This window comes from Ambystoma mexicanum, chromosome 7p (assembly GCF_040938575.1).
Source record: "Ambystoma mexicanum isolate Mex_15411 chromosome 7p, UKY_AmexF1_1, whole genome shotgun sequence".
Taxonomy (NCBI): Eukaryota; Metazoa; Chordata; class Amphibia; order Caudata; family Ambystomatidae; genus Ambystoma; species Ambystoma mexicanum.
In genome coordinates, this window is record NC_090939.1 from 694,819,149 (window position 1) to 694,841,632 (window position 22,484).

General features: G+C 46.9%; 1 protein-coding gene across 1 annotated transcript; it reads right to left on the reverse strand.

The window, feature by feature from the left end:
• Nucleotides 1-353: 353 nt before the first annotated feature.
• Nucleotides 354-18,879, reverse strand: LOC138526262 (zinc finger protein 654-like). The gene is made up of 3 exons (XM_069636775.1): nt 18,743-18,879; nt 1,000-4,255; nt 354-579 (listed from the first exon to the last, which is right to left on the reverse strand). Exons 1-3 carry the CDS (start codon nt 18,761-18,763, stop codon nt 569-571), a joined length of 3,288 nt encoding a protein of 1,095 aa, XP_069492876.1. The 5' UTR covers nt 18,764-18,879; the 3' UTR covers nt 354-568.
• Nucleotides 18,880-22,484: the final 3,605 nt, after the last annotated feature.

Sequence of the window (22,484 nt, forward strand, 5' to 3'; positions counted from 1 at the left end):
ATCCTTTAAGCATGCACCTAACGAGAGTAGTTGACCTTCAACCCAATTTAGGAGATTAAAAAAATAATATTGTACACTTGGTTTAGTCAGGCCTGGTGAGCCTTTCCTTACTGGGTACTTTCTGGAACCCTTGTTTCTTGCACTATCTGTTCAATGAGCAAAAACTTGAATACTTATTTTTCTCTTTTCGGCAGTGTGAGCGTGTACACTGTAAATATTGGGGACATTGGCAGATTTCATTTAAGTGAGCAATATGTTCTGGCTTCAATTTATTTGAGAAGAAAATGCATCTTCCATAAGAACCTTGAGTTTACTCCACGCACTGGACAAAGGAACAGGCTTACTCAACTGTATATATAAGGCTGTGTTATCTTTATGGACTTAAAACACTTCACATTTACCATGTTGCTAAAGGTCTTTCTTCAAAAAGCTTTAAGTTTTTGTGTGGGCACATCATTTTCGTACAACAGTTTTGCAATTAAGGCCAACTTTGAACAAGCAACATAATGAATCTTCCTGTAGTGCTGGAGTAGACAAGAACATGATACATAGACCCTCTTGCAAGCTTCTACCAGGCACCTGTAGGAGACAGAAAGCAAGTCACATTTGTTAGTTGTCATTTGGCCCCCAAGGCAATGCATTTCATCAATATACATAGACTTAACAATGAGAAATTATACTAGTGTGACTTTCCCCGATTTTCTGTTCTGAAAACCACTCCAGTTTAGCTCTTGGTTGACCTTCTATGAGAATGTCACTGGCCATCAATGTTTCAACAGGTTCCACTCACAGCGTTACTTCTTGCTTGCGCGTTTTGACACAATCTTTCCTGGCCTTCCAGGTTACTGGAATAATTTTCGGTGATTGACGATAGGTTGAACTGTTTTATTACTACTCTACGGTATGTAAACATTCAGTAGCTCATTCCCCTTCTGTACCCAATACACACTTTCTTACCTTTGCAACCATACCCTACCCCATATGCATTGTGCAACTTACTTTCTTCATCTGAATCGAATCCAAATAGCGACTGGCACTTCTGTGCAAGATGCTCTTGAAGTGCATCAGCGTTGCAGTAGGTGGCTAGGCAATTTCTGCATCTTAATCTTTCTGACACTTCTTTAATAACAGGATCTATGACAGATGGAGTGTTGGAATTGCCACTCAAAACCTTCCTGCGTTTTGGCATGGAGAGGTGTATTTCATCCAGATATGCAGAAGCTAATGGTCGAATATATGATGGGCCTACAGTGGAACAATATGGAGTGCTGTGCTGCAGTTTTTGTTTGACCGGTGCTGCAGCCAGTGGAGAGATGTTGTCCTTTCCCTCAGTGTCGGTTTGTAGCACTAATCCTCTTTCTGGACTTGGGGCCACAGTTTCATTTACTGGAGACGCATCTAAGGGAATTAAGACCGTCTTCTCTGGTTCCACATGACCATTATAAAGATGCTCTCTACTAACGCTACAACTTTCCGAAAGCGGCTGTAGAACAGTGGTCATTTGCTCCACCAAGCTTGCAACTGATGCACTGGCATTTTCACTTCTATTCTGGACAACCATGATGGGCTTCTTCTCAAAAGTCTGGGTATATGTTTTTGGTTCCGAAGAATCTTTTGTTTTCCACGCTGGAGGGGGTAGATCTACTCTGTCATTTTGTTGCATGAGAAACGTTTGATCCTGTGACAGACAAAGGGATGCAGAGTTATTGGTGTTCAAATGCACAGAAGGAGGTGGCACATTGTGATGCAACTGTGGCTCCAAGACTATTGAAGATGGTTTTGAAAAAGACTTCAAAGGTGCTCCACCACTTACGTCGGCACAAGTTTCCGGAGGATTAGTGGGGTAATGTTGAGCCTCATGGTGGTACAGTCTAGAACGCTCGTCAAATAGCTGACAGCACCCAGGGTAACTGCACATGGCTTGAAAAGTGGAATGGCATGATGAATGCTCCAGGAGTTCACTGGCAAACTTGAATTTTTGATCACAGTTAACATGCAGACAGAAATGAAAATGGGGGTACACATGTTTCTTTAGATGGTCAAAAAAATGCTGCACATTCAAAAACTTTCTATGACAGAAACGGCACTTTCCTTTATTAAATGCCATGATATGCTGCTTTACCTTAAAGTCTTCAGGGTGTGCAATCCTTGCATGTTTGTTTAGCGAGCTCATCGTATTAAATGCTCGAATACACCCGTGCCCAGGACAGCTGAAGTTGCAGGGTTTGTCCACGGTTTCATTCTCATTTATGGAGGGCAACAGTAGCTGAGGATCCAAGTTGGAGTGGGCATTTTTTGTGTGCTTGTGTAGACATACTATGCTCTTAAATAGTCGAACGCATCCCTCAATAGGACAACGGAAGGAGCCAGGATTATATATCACACTGCTTTTGCTTAGGGACTCCATTTGTTGCTGTAAATCCAAGTTGTTGGGGTGAGCATTCTGTGCATGCTTATATAGAGATGCTCTCCTTCTGAAGACACGGTTACATCCCTGACTAGGACACTGGAAGGAGGCAAGCTTAGTGTCAGTACCACTCTCGCTTGGTGGCATGTCTTGCTGCTGTAGATCAAACTTATCAGAGTGAACTTTTTCTGTATGTTTATTCAGAGATAGTGTACTCTTGAAGACACGCATGCATCCCTGGCTTAGACACCGGATGTTGACAGGTTTATCCTCGACAGCATCACCATTAATTGGCGAGAAGAGTTGCTGTTGCAGATCCAGTTCATTGGGATGAGCATTGATCATATGCTTATAGAAAGAACCTATCCTCTTAAAGACACGTGCACATCCCTGGCCAGGACACTTTAAAGCCAGTGGCTTATCCATAGCGTCCTCCCCTTTAGGGAAGCAAATGTTCTGCTGTATGGCAAGGTCTTCAGGGTGAGCGATCATGGCATGCCTATTTAATGAGCCCAGCCATTTAAAGACACGAATACAGCCCGAGCCAGGACACTTGAACTTAGCATGCTTAGACAGAGCATAGGTCTCTTTTAGGGACCCCAGGCGTTGCTGCGCACTGAGGTCAGCAGGATGAGAGATACTAATATGCTCACTAAGGGAGCCTAATGCTTTAAAAAAAAGACCACATCCCTCAGCAGGACACCTTAATTTCTTGAGTCTCTCAATAGGTCCCAACTTTATGGGTGAACACAAAGAACCATTTATTTTGTGAGGGATTGGGATATCAGTATTCAGGTTTTCCTTGCATTCGGGCAAACAATTGACAACAAGAGGCTCAGGCTCAGTGAGCCGATTTAAACAGGGACTGAGATTGCCATTTTCAATAAATGTACTACGTTCGGATACGTGATTTAAGGCCACAGTACCTGAAGCTGTGTTGGTTTCCTCCATTAGGTTAACAACGGATAGCAAAGTTAGATCAGTTTCAATTTCCTTCATAGTGCTACAGTCCTTAGCGACATCAATACTTCCATTTTCGACAGAGTTTGAAGTGTCAAACACGTCAAGTTCTTTTGTGTCTGTTTTAACATGCTCAGCAACAGCGAGTTTCAGTCGTTTCAGTTTCTTGATATGATTCTTTAAATGTTTCACCATAATTACTCGTTTTCTAAATTTCCTGCCGCATATAACACAGGTAAAACAACCCGTTTTCTGATGGGAATGTGCATGTCTCATAATATGGCCTCCAAGAAACTCTTTGTTGCACACCAGACAACGATGTCTTTGCAGGCTTTGGTCTCCTTTATAAGTTCCAAGCACTACACGTTTTTTCTTGGCAAGTGCTTCTCTTCTGGTCCTGGACAATGAGACATATCTGTGTTCTCTTTCCCCATTACTTCCGTCAGCAAAAGAAACTTTATCGCCACTCAATGGTTGCTGTTGCTTTGGACAAGTAACTACAGAATGTGATTCTATAGAGTTGTCTTCTAAAAGTGCAGCACAATTTTGCTTGATCATGGAAACATTCCAAAATTCTGGATCAAACATCAGTCCCCTTTTCAAGATGGGAAGCAACTCAAAGCGCACACGACTCTCGACAGAACTAGCATGCTCATTGTAGTCTTCATCTGGGCACTCGTACAGACGTTCTACGGCGCAGTAAGTCGTCATTGAACGCTCAAGGAAGAATACAGAAAGCACACAGATGCGGCAAATCTCCAGGTCGGTAGGCATGAGATGAGCAATAGTTTTGTAAATCAAAGCTTTAGTATATTGGTCATCTCGGAGGTCCAGTTGTAAAGCACAGCCACAAATCTCAACAGCAAGTTGAATGCCAGCTTCACCCACCTGTAAACAAAAACAAAAAATGAGTGGATATTTCTCCAAACACCACACGTCCGTAAATCTCAACGCACTATTATTTCACGTTGAGTGGTACAACATGGTTTGCAGGCTCCATTAATGACTAGGGTCAATTAAGCAATAACTGTACTCCAACACCAAATTTTATGTGTATAACAACATAGTTCAGAAAAAATGACTGAAACGGACCCGAGAAAGGTGCAGGCGGTAAGTAGGTATTGCTTAATCACTGAAAATGTAAACAGGTTAAGTGGAAAGAAAACGATCACGCGAGAAGAGGATTTGATTCCGTATACTCTATTTGGGAGATGGAAACAGAAAGTACCTGTACTTGGGATCTAAGGATTGGAGCGTGGTTGGGATTTAGAACGATAATCACTGGAGGGGGTATGTGGGAAACTATGGCTGCATACAATGACTTTAAAAACTCAATATATTTAAAAACTCGCTTTTAATAAAAGGCCTGTCTGTTATGTATATTCAATATATAGAAATATTAATGGATGTGGTGTTCCAGTCTAGGTATATGTCTATATCACTCTTCAACAAAGGTAGCAGGCACCCCTCTCTCAGAAGAACAAGGCATGATAACCTGTTCAGCGCCTGCTACCTTTGTTGAATTCTTTGAAGGAACTTGGGGTTGGTCACCCTAGGTTACCTGGGGGCAACCAGACGTGGACTCCCTGCTCACTGTGCTTATTGAGGCTCTGCTTCACCTCACTGATGATGCCCAACAAGGCTGAAACACGTGTATAGGGTTGCTGGTGGTACTCTTGTTTAGAGAGGAATTGCCATAGCATTTCGGTGCTGGACTGCCCATTTGGGCGGGACAAAGACTGATATGCAAATGGATATTTCCCATCTGTGAAAGGTACAGTGAGCAAAAAGCAGATGGCTGCGAACTCTCAATGTGGTTAACAGCCACTGAACAGGTTATCATGCCTTGTTCTTCCGAGAGAGGGCGCCTGCTACCTTTGTTGAAGCCTATATCACTCTTACATGCTCCAGTCGGAAATACACTGCACATCATGTTTAGATTTGTTTGGACACATGGTGTAAAATATAACTTAACAGAATATTCTGCAGCATATATTTTCATCTCTCTCCTCCAGACAGCAAGGTCGCTCTGTGGCGTTTTGCATTTTCAAAGGGTATGTACATTCAGAGTTCCTCAAAAATCTTTGCTTATTTCAGGTCATTCCAGAGTTAGGCCACGCTTTGTTTCTCTTGCCACTGTGAAAGTAAAGGAAAAGCCACTCCGACTTCGCCCATTGCTAACATTCCAGATAAACAAATTAGGCTGTGGGACCCAAGGTAGCACAAATAGGCTTTGTCCAAAATAACCCTGAACTTGCTGGATATAATCTGAACAGCTGTCACATTTGCTTTTTTTTTTACAATTTCACTTTTAAAGTATTCAACTCGTCCGTCTACATCACCCACAACACTTGGATTCCTGACCTCAGGCTTTTCAAATCTGAACGTTCACCAATCCCCACTCGTACAACAGGTGTCAGGCAAGCACTGATGTAGTAACCATGTGGAAGACTGCACAACCCTTGTCCTCTTCGTATTGGGTAACCCACCTATTGGTATAGGCCTGTACTACACAAGTTGGTAGTGTGACTGAGCAGACAGGGTTATCTCAAGAAGGGTAAATGTAAGCGGTAGCAATAAAATCCACCAATACAAGTAGCCAAGTAACACTTACACGCAAGGTTTTTAGTTAAAATAATTATTTAACAGTCATTTTTAAATAAGCATTCTTTAAAAGGGGCAATCTACGCAACAATCAAATACACTACAAAATACTTTCTCCGAATCTCCACAAAGTATGTAGGTACTCTTTAGAGATGTTTCATACACACTTCCTACACCCAGAGGTGACTTAACTAGGACAGTAATTGCATTTTTATATCACTTGTACATTTTTAGATTCTGAGATTTTGTAGAAAGGAAAGGTTAGTGGAAGGAAAAAAGGTTAAACAATTCTCAGAGCATGTGAGCACTTTAAATCTTCCAATGAAGTCTAGATAACCTTTCCCAGCAATATTAATTGATCTGGGTTTCCATCACTCCTTCAAGTCCTGCACTCTGGTGAGATGGCTTGAGTTGGGGTCGTCCTGCTTTTGGAGGGTCCTGGGGAGACTCCTGGAGCTTCTGGCAGGATTACAGACGTTGCACTACACTATGGATTTTCTCAACCCCTGGCACTCTGTTCCTGCAGCAGCAAAGAAGTATAGCCAGTCGGGGAAGGTCTTCCAGTAAAGTTAGTCTCAGGGTTAGTTGATCCCACTAACCCAAGGGAAGAAGTCGTCCCTTTCGGAGCTTCTCATGTTGATTAGAAAAAGGAGTTTCAGCAGAGCAGCAGGGCTTCACCGGGCAGTTCAACGGTCCAGGAGGACGATGCAAGCTTCATTCACAGTTTCTTGGTCGGATTGTTCTTCCCAGTGGTCGACTGTCTCAAGTCCCAACACCCTCGCCTTTTAAGCAGGTTTCTCCCATTCATGCACATCCTAGCTGTCAATAAAACAGCAGGGTGGCTGTCCTGCAAGGACAACCAGCCAGCCAATCAGGACTGGGTGCATTCAGGTTTCCCTGTAGACAAAGGAAAGGGGAGTTTTAGGCACCTCACTCACTTCCTGCCCTTGCAGACACACTGGAGCCAGAGGCAGGTTTCAGTACTGAAGCCCGCCATAGGCAAAACGAACAAAGGGCTAATACCTTAACCCCAAGAAAGACATCAAACAAGAAATGGCAAAAAAAAGAAGATCTGGACATTTTGACATAATGGTCACCCCATGGGTGATAAACCGCACCGGAGGATTCAGCCTGCGGTAGAAAAAAACAATGGTAGGAAAATTAAACCACTGCCACCAGCCATTTAAAGTAGTGAGGGTAACAAAAAATGTTACATGAGTAGGTAGGAAAAAGGGCTACTAAGTAACACCACCCCCCCCCCAGCACTCCACATAAAATGGGGTGTGCTGGACCTACAAAGAGAAAAAGGTAAGTAAAGTCAATTTCACTTTACTATTCTTGGAAACAGTAGTTCTCACAAGAGAAGTTATTTAAACCTTAAGAAAATATCTAAAAAGGACTCCAAAAACAAAGGAAACAATCCAAATCAGGTCAAAACACAAGAGTGAGAAAAAGGGCTCACTCACTCCAGGGTTAAAATTTTAAAAAGTCCTAAAGTCCAGCAAAAAAGAGTTGGGGGTCTCGAAGGTTCAAGGGAATTAGCACAGAAATGAGACTTCTCACTAACGGGCGCAATAAGTAAAAAAAGATAGTTCTCTGACCTTTCTGTTCTTCTCTTCATTTCCTATCTGAATGTAGGATTACATTTAAGCCACACTCCCTTTACAATTTACTGTGCAAAAAAAGGTGCTCATTAATGCAACAATTCCAACTGCGCTTGTTGCAACCCAATTTTGCAACGCTACCACCCATCATTACTTCATAAACATTCTAAAATCTCAGTCTGGGCAACGCCCTCTCAATACCAATGCCATTACACCCAACTCTTTCACCATGACATTTTTCACTTAACTTGCACATAGGGAGAAAACCTTGGGCAATAGATTTTTTTTTAATTACATCACAAGTCCATCTGTGCAAGTCCTTTACTTATGTTTGAGCTGAAGACTGCCTCCTTCCTCCTCTCCTATCAATTCACTTTCTGATATTGTGGAACTTTGCAACTTGAGTACTGGGTACTGTCCTTGCAACTTCTATACACGTGCAACTAATAGCGATTTTCTAATCAAAATCACCAACTGGCAGAAATTGCATAGTGGTAGACACAACCATAATTTGCATTGAAACTCAGTGGTCAGATAAGAGGAACCGGGAAAGGACAACAGAAAATTGAGGGATTAAGCAAAAGCAAGCACAATGGCCCTTGCTGAGGGCAAGGAAGGGGATGAAACGGAGGCAAGGGGTGGAGGGCACAGTTAGTGTGTTTGTTAAAGCACTACCCATATGCTTCTCTCACTAAAACCCATGGGAAGAGGGTAAAGGGCATTGGGAGATGTGGCACAGAGGTTGATTCGTGTTTTTTTATCTAATCCAGCTAAAAATCTCTATTTTTCATATTTTAAACAAACATGCATGTATTTAATATTGAATTCAATAACAATGCATTGCAATATTTATTTTATTTCCACAACCAATTTCAGATTTAGGTTTCGTTGGTCACCCTATTCAACAAACAGACCACTGTAACCACATTTCTTTTATTTTTTGATCATGTTGAACAGGTTACACTGGTGATCCGTTTTTGTTTACCAATTGGAAATCCATGCATATAATTTGGGGGTTCGGTAGAGTACACGATAAACTGCAGCATCACAGTTTAAGCAATGTACACTGTATTCCTGGACCACATGAGTGACACAGTGGCCAGGCTTTCCACAGAGACAGATGGATAGTAAATATTAGGCTACTGCAGATTTGATGGTGGCTAGGGGGCTGCAGTAAGGCAAGATAGATCACTGGATAAATGGCAGCACACATTACATCCGAGTAATTATCTCTTGTTTGGTAACTTTGCAATCCTTGCATTAAAGTGACCCCTCCCACCCCCACTGGAGTCCCATGTGACCAGTCTTGACCATGACTGAAGATTTCTCAAGGCAGGTTGAAGATGCTCCTAATGATGGATTTGGAGGCGGGGGGGAATGACTGAAGAACTTTCTCTCCAAGGTTGTTTCTTCTCTCGGAGGTCTTCGGTTTCCTTCGCTGGTTACTTGGAAATTGATTGGTTTATGCTCCTGGAATCCACAAAATCCTGGAGCGGGAACAATCTTTGTGAAAAAGGGGATTTCTAAGGTGTTGGTTTAGCCAGGACTGACAGGGATATAGCTAGTCTTTCTTTTACTCAATTCATCTTCTGTTCAGTGATGGATAGGGCCTTACCCACCAAACAGAAGGTTGAGAATCTTTTCCTGTATCTTTTGCAAACAGTGTGCCATGAAGCCATGCCTCAAGACAGGTATATATGGCCACTGCTACACCTCTAGCTGAGGTATGTACATGGTGTGCTGGCGATTCAAAAAGATGCTGAGCAACAACTCTCTCATCCACAAGACCCACTTTAAAATGTTTAATTTTATCTAGAGGCATGTGTTGCTCAAAGTCTGAAAGCTCTTTCCAGAGCTTAAGATGCACAGCTGCCAATGTTGGTTCAGTCTTTGCTTGCCTGAGCTGAAATGCCAAATTTGATAAACCTTTTGCTGTGTAATTGCGCTGTCGAAGATGGTCTTGCAAATCAAGATGGAGGAGGCCAAGTAGTGAGGGGCACATCTTCAGAGGCTATTAGACAGTACCTTGTGTCAATTGTTCTTCTGGAACACACATTAACCGTACAAGTTACTCTCTTACCTGGTAACGTTCTTTCGATGGGATTGTCCGACGACGTATTCCATATCTATGACAGTAATCACCACAGTTGTGCTGCTTTGGAAAATCTTTCGGCGTCTGCGTCCTGCGTTGATGACGTCGATACGCCGCCCTCGAGGACCTCCTCCGACGGCTGACTTCACTGGATGTTATAAGTAGGACGCACGATGCCCGTAGCCTCAGTTGTGGTTTTTTCCCAGAACGTGTGGCACCAGTCTTCTGCCAGTCTGACCACACAAAGCCTTGCGGAAACATAAGCTGCAATCGCATAAGAAATTCTGTAGCGGGGAAGGCAGGGAGGGAGCGATATGGAATACGTCGTTGGACCATACCATCGAAAGAACGTTACCAGGTAAGAGAGTAACTTGTTCTTCGAGGGGGATTGGGTCCTCCGACGTATTCCATATCCATGACAGACTCCCAAAGCAGTACCAATGCAAGGAGGTGGGAAAGAATTTAGAAAACAGAAATTTAGAATGCCCAATCAAATTGCAGAGTAAATGACCGCCTTGCCAAAGGCCAGACCCTGCCCCCGGATGGAATCGAGGGAGTACTGACGTACAAAAGTATGTACCGAAGCCCAGGTGGCTGCATCACAGATGTTACGAATAGGAACGCCCCTCTGTAGGGCAGTAGAGGCAGCCATACCCCTGGTAGAATGGGCCTGTAAGCCGACCGGCGGGTCCTTACCAGCCAAGTGGTAACACTCCGAGATAGCCAAAATAATCCAGCAAGACAAAGTCTGTTTCCTCACAGCTTGTCCCAAACGCTTTCACTGTAACCAATGAAGAGTTGATCGCCCACTCTGACCCAGGACATGTGGGAAATATAAAAGCTTAAAGCTCTCCTAGGATCAAGCCTATGGAGCCTCTCCTCTTCCTAACCAGGATGTGGAGGAGGATAGAACGCCGGAAGAGCAACCTTCTGGCCTAAATTAAATTCCGACACCACCTTCGGAAGAAAGGAAGGACGAACTCTAAGGACAACCCTGTCCTTATGAAACACAGTGAAGGGTGGCTTAACTGAAAGTGCCTGTAACTCACTCACTCTGCGAGCGGAAGTGACCGCAACCAAGAGTTAACAGTCTCAAAGGGCATTAAAGCAAAGGCTCAAACGGAGCACCCATCAGAAACTTGAGAACAAGGTTTAAATCCCAACCAGGCACCTGGAAAGGTGACGAGGGAACACATTAGTGAGCCCTTTCAGAAACTGAGAAATTAAAGGAATTTTAAAATAGGAACACTCTTCAGACGAGCGCTTAAATATGGACAGCGCCGCCAGGTAACCTTTAATGGTACCCACTTGAAGGCCCCTGTGGGCCAAAGAAAGCAAAAAAGACAGAACCATGGGAATGTCACATGCAAAAGGATCCACATTCTTAAAGGAATGGTTCGCCCAAAAAATGTTATTGCCCAAAAAGATGGGCAATAATAAAACAAATATACACGCACTTTTTTTTTTTAAGTTCCTATGTAAAATTTTGATCAATTCAAGCTCAAAAATTGAAAAAGCAAGCAAAGGGCGCATCCATTTTGTGAAATGGATACCCGCCTGTGCTGGTTTTTGCGGCACTAATGAAGGAAAAGCCAGCCAGCTGTAGTAAACAAAAGCTACCACTGGGTGGCTTTTCCTTCATTGGTGCCGGGACTAGGAGGACGCGGACCGGAGACTACAGGCAGAAAAGCTGCAGCTGCATCTCGGTAAGTGCTATTTATTTATTTTTTAAAATAAGCACTAGCTGCGGTTTTTTTTCTAAGTTTTCTGGGCTGGAGAGATGGTGCTCTGCCTGCTCAGAGAGTCCGCTTTGTCGTTTTCATCTCCGGCCAGATGAACTGCTGAGATCGAAACTTCCTGCTGGATTGCCCAGAACCAGAGCTGCATCGCCTCCCTGCACAGAGGAAGTGACCTTGCCCCCCCCCCACCTTTTTGTTGAGGTAGTGCATGGTCACTGTGTTGTCCGTCAGGATCAGGACATTCTTCCCTCGCACAGTCGGCAGAAAAGCCTTCAGGGCTAGCCTGATGGCCCTCAGCTCCAACAGATTGATATGGAGTCTGGGCTCCGACGGAGACCAACGACCGCTGTCAACTTGTTGGCATGAGCTCCCCATCCCGTGAGGGATGCGTCCGTCACGATCGTCACCTCCGGCCAGGGTAGCCAAAATGGAGCCCCCTTCATCAGATTGTCTTCGATGGCCCACCACAGAAGGCCCTGGGTGACCAAGGACGGCACCTGAACAGGGTCCGACATCCTGCCGGAGGACTGAGACCACTGGAGCTTGAGTGCCCATTGCAAAGATCTCATCCGCAACCTGGCCTCTGGCACCAGAAGAATGCAGGATGCCATGAGGCTGAGCAGTCTCAACAACTCGACCGCTGGGAGACTCTGGGCAAGTTGAAACTTGTGCACCATCTGCTGAATGTGATGAGCCCTCACCTGGGGAGGGGAAAACTGCCCCAGGGACGTGTTGAGCACTGCTCCGATGTACTGGAGCCTCCGAGTTGGTGTCAAATGGGACTTTGAAGTTGAGAGAGAAGCCCAGCTTGTGGAGGGAGTGGCAGGTGATGGACAGATGATCCCGGACTTGCTCGGGAGAGCGCACCCTGATCAACCAATCGTCCAGGTAGGGGTAGACGTGAATCCCCACTTTCCTGAGGTGCGCTGCCACCACTACCATGAGCTTGGTGAAAACCCTTGGGGCGGAGGTGAATCCGAATGGCAGGACCCGGAACTGAAAGTGCGAGTCGCCAACCGCGAACCTCAGGTACTTCTTGTGCTTTGGATGTATCGGCACATGAAAATAAGCGTCCTTTGGCACCATCTTGAAGTTGTCCTTACTGAGGAGTTTGTTCAAACCGAGCAAGTCCATGATGGGTCTCAATCCCCCGTCTTTTTTGGAAATCAAAAAAAAAGGGGAATACCATCCCTTGTTCCTCTCCGCTACAGGCACCAGTTCTATGGTGCCTTTCTCCAGCAGGGATTGAATTTCCTGCGCAAGGAGTGGATCCAGACTCTTCAAAGAGAAATTCCCCGGTGGATTGTATTGAGGCCTGCGACAGTAGCCGTGGGTTATGATCTCCAGAACCCACACATCTGAAGTAATGGCACGCCACTCTGCAAGATGCTGCGCCAGCCTTCCCCCAACCGGCGAACAATGGGACATGGCTTCATGACTGAGCTGAAGCGGCTGAGGCGTTGCCTGAGGGCAAAGAGGCAACAGCCCGAGCGGCCTTGGCACCTCGAGTACCTTGCTTTCCACCTCTGGCACTCCTACGGTGGCCTCTTTGACTGGCAGCTCCTCTCGCATTACCAAAGGATGAGTAATAACAAAAGGAACCTCCATTGCTGTCCCCTAGGACGAAAAGGCAGAGGTTGTCGAACTGCAGCGCCCAACGACTTCGCTGCAGCTTTTGAGGTTTGCAACTTCTCAAGGCTCTCGTCAGCCTTGCTACCAAAAAGATGTTCCCTGTCAAAGGGCATGTTGAGGAGCCGGAACTGCACATCAGGAGCAAACCCCGACTTCCGCAACCACGCAAACCTGCGTATCACGGTGCTCGCCGACATGGACCGGCTGACGTAATCTGCCATGTCCAAACCGACTGAACGGCCTCACACATGGCATCCTTGTCATCCTGAACCATGGCAAGGAAACCATCCCGTTCATCCCCTTCGGGAATATGTTCAGCCGCTAAGGAAACAGTTCCACAGAGTGTGCGTGAAACGTGACAAGGCACATACGGAGTTGGCCGCCTGAAGCGCCATACCCCCTGAAGAAAACACTTTCTTCGCCCTGCCGTCAAAACGCTTGTCGTCCCTATCAAGAGGGATGGTAGGATACGACGCCTGCTTTGCCAGGGCCATAGCCGCCTGCACCACCAAACTCTCCGGAGTGGGGTGCTTGGACAAGTAGCAGGGGTCGCTACTGGCTGGGCGGTATTTTCACGGCAAAGACTTGCCCACTGCCGGGACACTATCCGGAGCAGTCCAAGCCGCTGCCACCCTCTGTAGAGCCATATGAAACGGCAGTACCGGGTCAGTTGGTGGACCAAGGTCGAGGATATCCGTAAGGTCATCCTGAAGAAACTCCCCTGGGGGAGCAGACCATCCCAAGTACTCGGTGACCCTAGACATAAGACGCCAGTACGATGAGTCGGCATGAGTGCCAGGCTCAGGCCTACAAAACTCCACCTCCGGAGAGGTGTCCCGCCCACTAGCTTCATGCAGGGACTGCCTCAGATCCTCAAATTGGCTATGGCCCGAGAGAATCTCGTCAGGCACCGTATTAGGAACCATGTCATCATCAGAGCCTTCATCCACCTCTCAAATAAACTCAAGATGGTGGTAAGAAGGAACAGAATGTGAACCAAAGCCATGCTTGACCTTGGCCAGAGCCTTTCTAGGGGGTTCCACTGAGCCTCGGGGTAGCCCCGTCGACACAGCCTCGAAAGGCGTCGAGTGAATTGGCGTCGACGCCGAATGCGGCGCCGACAGCATCGATGGCGTCGACACAGGCCTCGAGGCCGCAGCCCCGAGCATGTCCTTTGACAGCCGGGGCGCCGATGACTTCTTTGGAGGCGGGGCCTCGAAAGAGTCCGTCGACAACCTCTGCGCCACCGGCGTCGACGTCTTCCTCGAAGACATTACAGGTTCACACGGTATCAAGCGCGTCGAGGACCAGGACCTGGACCGGGCATGACGAGAACGATTCCCCTTGTCTGAGCGAGACCTCTCCCGCGAATCGGGTCGACCACCCGAGCCCGAAGGGGTGCGAGCAGTGTCTCTCGACCGATCACGGCCGACCCCACTCGGAGGCGCAGACGGACCGGTGCCCTGCAATTCGAGAATCGCTAACATTTTCTTCCCGAAGGAAGCCCATTCCTCCGGCGTCGCCTGCTTGCTAGGGTAAGCTACTCGCCGACAAGCGGGGTCCTCGGAAGAGGACGGGGAAGGCGACCGATTTATGGCGCTTCAGGGAGTGCCTCGAAGAGGCAGGAGTGGCGGACCGACTCCGGGACCGAGACCCACTGGCCTTCAGATGACGACGCGGAGAGTCGCCTTTCGAATCATCCGTCGAAAGACCCGCAGACCTCGACTTCCGTGGCTTAGACACCTTACCTACTGATAACTTCTTGCACTCCCGCAATGCTTTAGACGTGAGCGACTGGCAGTCGACACAGTCATCCGTGTAATGGGCCTCCCCGAGGCACCAGAGGCAGGCGTCGTGCGAGTCCGTAACCGACATCTTGGACCCACAGTCCCCGCACTTCTTAAAGCCCGGAAACGGTGTGGAAGACGAGGTAGACATCTTCACGAAGAAAGACTTCACAAAACAAAACCGGTTCAAAGAACCGAGAAAGAACTCCAAAGAGTCGAGGCGTGCCGAGATCTCCGAAGCGAACACGTTCGCGGAAAAAAACAGAACTGAGTCTACGGGTGTCGTGCATCCTACTTATAACATCCAGTGACGTTGGCCGTTGGAGGAGGTCCTCGAGGGCGGCGTATCGACGTCATCGACGCAGGACACAGACGCCGAAAGATTTTCCGAAGCAGCACAGCTGTGGTGATTACTGTCATAGATATGGAATACGTCGGAGGACCCAATCCCCTCGAATGTGGCTTTTGACAAAGTCTTCTGGCTTCTGATCAAGTAGCCTTTTGACGCCTGAGACTCAAGCACTCAGATGCCGTTAAAGATAGGAGGCCCTGATAATACACCCGTTTCTCTAGGTAGAGTTTCTGGAAGGGGAAAACCTAGCTTGCCCATGTTATCCAGGACTCTGTCTTTGAAAGCATGCACAGAAGATGGGCCGGGGTGGGGGGTGGGGAGGGGGTGATCCTCTTCCTCCTGTGTTTCCATCAACTTTAGACAAAGGGATGTCAGGTGGATCTGTAGGTGAGAATTGATTACATCAATACACCATGGGTTATGGAGGAGGCGATAATGGGAGAGTCTCAGGAGGTCTAGAGTGATCCTGGGGCCGAGGGATTATCTCCCTGAAAAGATCCTTGAATAAAGCTTTCATCGAATCCGAATGCATCAGTGTTGGGGAGAATTATCATAAATGTGCTAATTCCCTTCACCTTAGAGACCCCCAGTAATTTTGCTGGATTTTTTAGGACTATTTTTTCCCTGGAAAGAGTGAGCCTTTTTTCCCCACTCTTTCATGTATTTTGATGTGTGTTTTAATTGCGTTCTTTGATTGTGGAGTTTTAAGATAACTGCATAGGCATATTTTCATGTGTGTTACACAGCACCCTCAGTGCAGTGACACAGGGATGACTGTTTAGACTTCCCAAAGGTTTAAATACCTTCTCTGTGATAAACTACTGTTTCCCAGAGAATGTAAGGTTAAATTAACTTTAGTTTTTTTATTTCTTAGACCCAGCACACCCTATCTTCCTATAGAGTGCTGGAGGGGTTACCTACTATCCTGTGTCTAGAAACTCATGTAGCAGTCAAATGCTATCCTTTTCTATCGAAATGGCTGGTGGCAGTGGTTTTACAATGAACTACCATGATTTTTCCCCCACCGCTAACACCGGTAGCTAAAAATCGTGGGAGCCATGTTTTTCAAAATGGCACCCTAAGCCCCTTTGTTTAAACGAGTCCCTGACTTTTTCCGCCATTTCTTTTTGGAAAGGTCCTTCTAGAGTTTGTCTCTGCACGCCAAACTAGGTTTGGTCCCTTTGTTTCTATGCCTTTGGGGGCTTCAGGACTGAAGACCGCCTCTGGCGCCAGAGTGTCTGGGTTGGGCAGGAAGTGAGGGAGGTGCCCGAAACTTGTGCTTTGTCTCCTAGAAGGCCCAAATGCACTCTGGCGTGATTGGCTGGCTGACTGTCCGGCAAGGACAGCCACCCTGCTGGGTGAGTGGCAGCTAGGCTGGAATGGATGGTAGAAAACGGTTTAAAAGAGTCTCTTGGACTGGAAAGCAGAGTCGGCCACTGGAACGAAAGAACTGAAGACTAGCTGGAAGAGGACAGCTGCTGGAACTCCTGGACCGTTGGTTTGCCCGGTGAAGCCCTGGTTAAGTTAATCTCGACAGAGAAGCCCCTTCAAGGACGACTTCTTCCTTTGGGTTGGTGGGACCAATCAACTCGTAAGCCACCGGGATACCATTCTCGGAGCTGGTTAGATTCAATAACCAGGGGGAAGGACAACTTGTGTGCTTGATGACAGCTACTCAAACTGAAGTGATTCAATTTTGTCCGTGTTTTCCGACGATCCCGTGCATTGCAAGAGTCGTACACCCCCCACCCCCCTGACGTCTTCCATCTTGTCCCCACGACTGAGGCTCAGGAACAGTGAGATCTGCAGGAACTACCAGGAACCAACACCTTCAGCTGCATCCTTTGCTTCATATTAAGGTACTGTGCCAACCCGATTGAGAGAACGCATCTCTCTCTCGCGGTGAAAGTTTGTGGAACTTTCCCAACTTGCAGGCCTAATCAGCTTGTGACCCAACATATGATTCTTTTTCGTACAAACTACTTCTGAGAACATTGGCAAAGACTTTACCTTTTACTACAAGAACTGCTCATTCCTAACCAAGACACTAGTCCATTGACTTTGGCCTAGGCCTATTGAACGGAACTGTAGTGAACTGAAAGTATGTGCACTGCCTAAGAAAGTATTTGTGATCTATTCTATCAACTTGTGCCTTTTTACTCCCATTGAAAGTAACTGAAATGCCATTTTGCTCCTATTTCAGGGGAGCCTAATTTACTCAGAAACGTGTTGGTTTGGTATTGAAGTATATTGGTGTATAATATTAAGTTGCCTCCTAGTGAATGTAAATGATGGTTTAATAAATTAGTAAGTGTTTTACAAAGAAACCTTGAGTGCAAGTGTCTATTTGAACCACTGTGATTGAAAGACCTCTGTGTAACATCCTTGTACTGCTCACCTTCCCGCTTGAGATAAGCCTGGCTGCTCAGCTCGCTACCACAAACTGTGTAATACAGATTTATACCAAAGGTTGGTTTTTGCTTACTCCTGTAGTCCTAATTGTATGTGGTGGTCCCAGACGGTACTGCACGCAATTCTGCCTAACAATCAGCAATTGAAATTTCACAAAGAAAAGATCCTCTGATGATTGACATGGCTGTATTTGAGGAATAGGTGTCAGTCTAGAAACCAGTGTTTGTCTCCAGGAATCCAGTGGGCTGCCATGATGATCTTCCTAGCCAAGGATCAGCAAAATAAATAAATAGGCAGGAAAAATGTACCCGCAGGTGCTACTGCATGTTCAATCCCGACTTTGCAGATAAAGGACTGATCGGTGATGCTTGGGCAGGGCTTAGTAAGGTGGGTCCATTGCTTAAAAATAAAAGCGCTGCATTTTTGGGTGTTACAAAAAAGTACTCTAGTCCTGTGCCGAAGGACAAAATGGCCCCAAAAGTATAGAGCAAACGGGGCAGGATGTGGGAGTATATATTTTGTCTTAATATACTGTGTGGAATATTTGATGTGGGCTACTGTTGAACTAACTGTACCTTAGTACCAGCACTCATCCCTCCTAAGGGTGCAGCCAAATGCTGTCTCGTTGCTATTCAGAGTGTTTGGGTAAACGTGTTGGTTGCCCTGTGCACAGACTAAAGGTTTTGTCTTGGACCAGTCACCAGAAGGTGTGAGAAAATTATCCCAATATTATGTTGCTCAGGTTTTACACAGGGTCATTCACCAGCATAGCGGGCTAACAGTACCAAAGCCTGTATGAAGTGTGATGTATTGTGCTCCAGGCAAAGGCAACCCTACAATACCTGTCCAGTCAATGTAATTTTTCCTAGTCAGTGGCTGACTTGCCTGCATAAAAAGTATTGCTTCTTCCAAATGTTCTTTAGTAGGCCTTAAGAGTAAAAACTGTGTTGGGCAACTGCAAAAGAGGACTGCAAAAGATGCCTAGTGAAATACCAACTAGCTTGCAACCAACATCTGCTTTGAAATAGAGCAAAATCAAATAAGAGAATCTTCTAAGCAGGCTTTAGTTAATATTCCAGGCACACTGTTTTTACACACTAGACAGATTTTTCATTTAATACAGATCATAACAAGATGCTGAAAGTAAACTTACTTCATTAATGATAGTTTTCATGAAGGGAAAAATTACTCTGATATTTGTTGCTGTCCTAAGCAACTGATAACACCGATGGACAAATACTTCTTTTGACGAGTTGGATTTGATCTGCAGCTTACTCCATATGAAGATCAAGTCCCTGGAAAGGTTTATATCATTATAATTGCAATACAATTGTCTGAATTAATAAAGGCACAGCATGCAACATTTATACTGTGTATATGAAAATAAAACTATAATTTACTTATCTCAGTGACGAACAACCATATACAGATGGGATTGGATTCAAGTTCATGATTGTCACAGCAGTCAAAACAATGGAAAAGTGTATGTATTACTTGTAAATTGCACGCAGGCCCAAGGAAAGAACTACCAGGAAATTAAAGTATGTTCGGACTACCTCAAAATATGGAATATGACCTCCCCCCCCCCCAAACATTCCTTCCCACCCATCTCAATTGCCAGGGCGAGGGCGGGGGTGGGGAGGAGCCAAGAATGGACATCTGCTTATCAAGCAGGCCAGACCAAGCCTCGGATCCAAAAGGAAAGGCTGTCCTAATGAGAACGTTGTCAGATCGTCCACAACGTTATGTGGGTGGGCCTTCGTTAAGGCCCAAAGGACATGACGTGCCGGATGGGACGTCACGGGGTAGGGGTGGGACGGGAGGAGGGTCCGGCAGTTCCCGCCGGCGTGTGAATAAAGCAGGTTGCAGTTAACCCGGCTCCCGCGTATCATTGGCTGCGAGAGTGTGCAAGCGTGCGTGGGTTTGAGTGAGCCCGCAGCAACACTGGCGACGGGCGGACACGAGCCCCCGCTGTCTCCGTGACGAGGTCTGCTGTCGGGCAGTCAAGCGCGTCGGCGCACCTCAGTCACGGAAAGCTGCACAAGTGCGGCCCCGCCTCCCTCGTGACAACAGATGCGGCAACGACAACGGGACTGGGGGAACTGGGCCACACCTCTACGCCAGAAGGGACACCAGCAGCCACGCACGGCACAAGGTCAGGGCCGTTTGCAGGGCCGAAGACACAGCGCCTGTCCCCGCACGGCGTGGGCGGCGCTGCACATGAAGGAAACAGCGTTCGCTCCCGCACGTAGTGGCACGACGCGGGCCTCCAGGATCAAAGGCTGGGCCACAGGCGAGCTGGAGTGGGTGAAGAAGCTGCACCCCATCCAGTATATGGAAAGCAGAGCCAGCCTACACCATGGGTGATCGAGTAGGAATATACACCCAGAGCAACATGCACACGCTGCGCAAACATCACAGGGACACGCCACCACACAGGCCCACGACATCGACAAACATGTCGGAGACGGCGAGTACCACGGCCTCATCTTCGGGAGGGGCGGCACCAGCGGCAGTAGGAGACATGGATGCAACCCGTGACAGCAATCAAACTGCGGGAGGTGCATCCCAAGTCATGCACATGCCAAATCATTTGAAATTCGTGACACCTCAAACATTGGACCCAGATGGGCAATATGGCTCCGGGACTTTAAGTTTTACACGGGTGCCATAGGGCTAACTGATGACACGAGACTGAAAAACACACTGTTCATGGCAGTGGGGCCAGCAGTGAGAGACATTGCAGGGGAACTACTAAATGTGGACACAATCACATTCGGAGAACTACATGCCAAACTCTCAGAATACTTCGCACCTCATACAAACGTCGACTACGAACGCCACATGTTCCACACAACCAGGCAAGAAAAGGGTGAGTCAATAGACAACTTTGTGATGCGCCTCCGCATCAAGCTGAAGCATTGTGAATTTCACAAATACTCTAATGAAGAGGCACTCAGATCACAATTAATTGCAGGGTGCCTCTCACAACCATTCCGCAAGCAACTTCTACAGAAACAAAGATCCCTTGAAGAAATCCTAGCTCTAGCTCGCATGGAGGCAGCAGTTGACTCACAACTAGACAGCCTGGGGAAGGTATCCATACAACAACCCCATGAAACCACCGAATCGGCCAACAAATTACACTCGCACCCACTTCAAGGAAACAAATCACTAGAGGCCACGTGCTACAAATGCGGATACGAATACCCGCAATCAGGGGAATGCCCGGCCATAGGGCAAAAATGCGCCGCATGTGGAGGAATGGATCATTACAGGGCCATGTGCAAGAACGCACCAGCACACACGACAAACAAACATCGACACCAAGACAGGCGTCGCTACGCTCGTCAGAGCCCACCCAGACCCATGGGTGACAGCGAAAGGAGACACTACAGAAAAGAGGACAGTGACCGCAAAAGCAGATACACTCGTGAAGACAAGCGCTCATCGGAAGACACAAGACGCTCGCACAGAAGAAGATTCGTAAGATACGTTGAAACCCGCTCCCCCTCCAGCAGTGACACCCCATCATCTGAGGATGATCAAAGAAGGAAAGGATACGTTTGGGCGCTGAAAGACAACACGGCCGCCACCCAACATAGCCCCATACTGACACTCCAGGTAAACGATACCCCACAGAAATTCCTGATAGACACTGGAGCAACGGTCAACATCATCAGCGAAAGAGCATATCAATCACTGGTTCCTCAACCAAAAATCAAGAAAGCCACAGTAGACATATACCCCTACGGGTCCACGACCACCCTGCCGTGCAAAGGAATGATCAAAGCTTGGTGCACACACAAAGAACACACCGCGAAGATTACACTATACATACTGAAAACTGAAGCAAACAGCGGATACATCCTAAGTTTCCGAACCGCAGTAGATATGGGACTCATACACATCCTATATCAACTGATGGCACACAAGTACTTTGCCAAACCGGACACTATCGAACAATCATTCCCCAAAATCTTCGCCGGCCTCGACAAACTGCGAGACAGGAAGGTACACCTGCACATAAACCCTCAGGTAAAGCCGGTAGCCCAACACTACCGGGGGATACCATTCAACATTCAAAGGCAGGTGGAAGAAGAACAGGACAAACTTATTAACCTAAATGTCATAGAACCAGCAACAGGGCCCACACCTTGGGTCTCCCCCATCGTCCCCGTCCCCAAGAAGTCACCTGAGGGATCCATACGCCTGTGTGTAGACATGCGCAGGGCCAACACGCCATAGAAAGAGAGGCATCAGGCGCCCCGAATCACCGACATGATTCACTTGCTCCATGGCGCAAGGGTCTTTTCAAAACTCGACCTCACGAAAGGCTACCACCAAATCAAAATCGCGCCTGAATCCCGGTACATTACTACATTTGTCACCCATCTCGGTTTGTTCGAGTACAAAAGACTCAGTTTTGGCATTTCCTCCGCCGCCGAAATATTCCAGGAGGAAATCCACAAAGTAATCAGGCACGTCCCTAACTGTCTAAATTACTCGGATGACGTTCTAGTCTACGGCAAATCGCAGGAAGAACATGATATAGCGCTTTACAGAGTCTGCCAAGCACTGACGGAGGCAGGATTAACATTGAATAAAACGAAGTGCGAATTCTCGAAAGGTTCGTTACGATTCTTCGGACACGTCTTCTCGGACAAGGGCATGAGACCTGATCCAGAGAAAGTGGAAGCCCTCAGCTCGGCCACGCCCCCTCTTAACACCACGGACCTGGGATCGTTTCTCGGCCTCGCCAGCTACTGTTCCAGATATCTGAAAGACTATGCCACCGTCAGCAACCCGTTACGCTTGCTCACTCGCAAGGACACGCCGTTTATATGGTCGAAGGAGTGCCAAGACGCATTTGAAGCCATAAGGAAAGCCATATC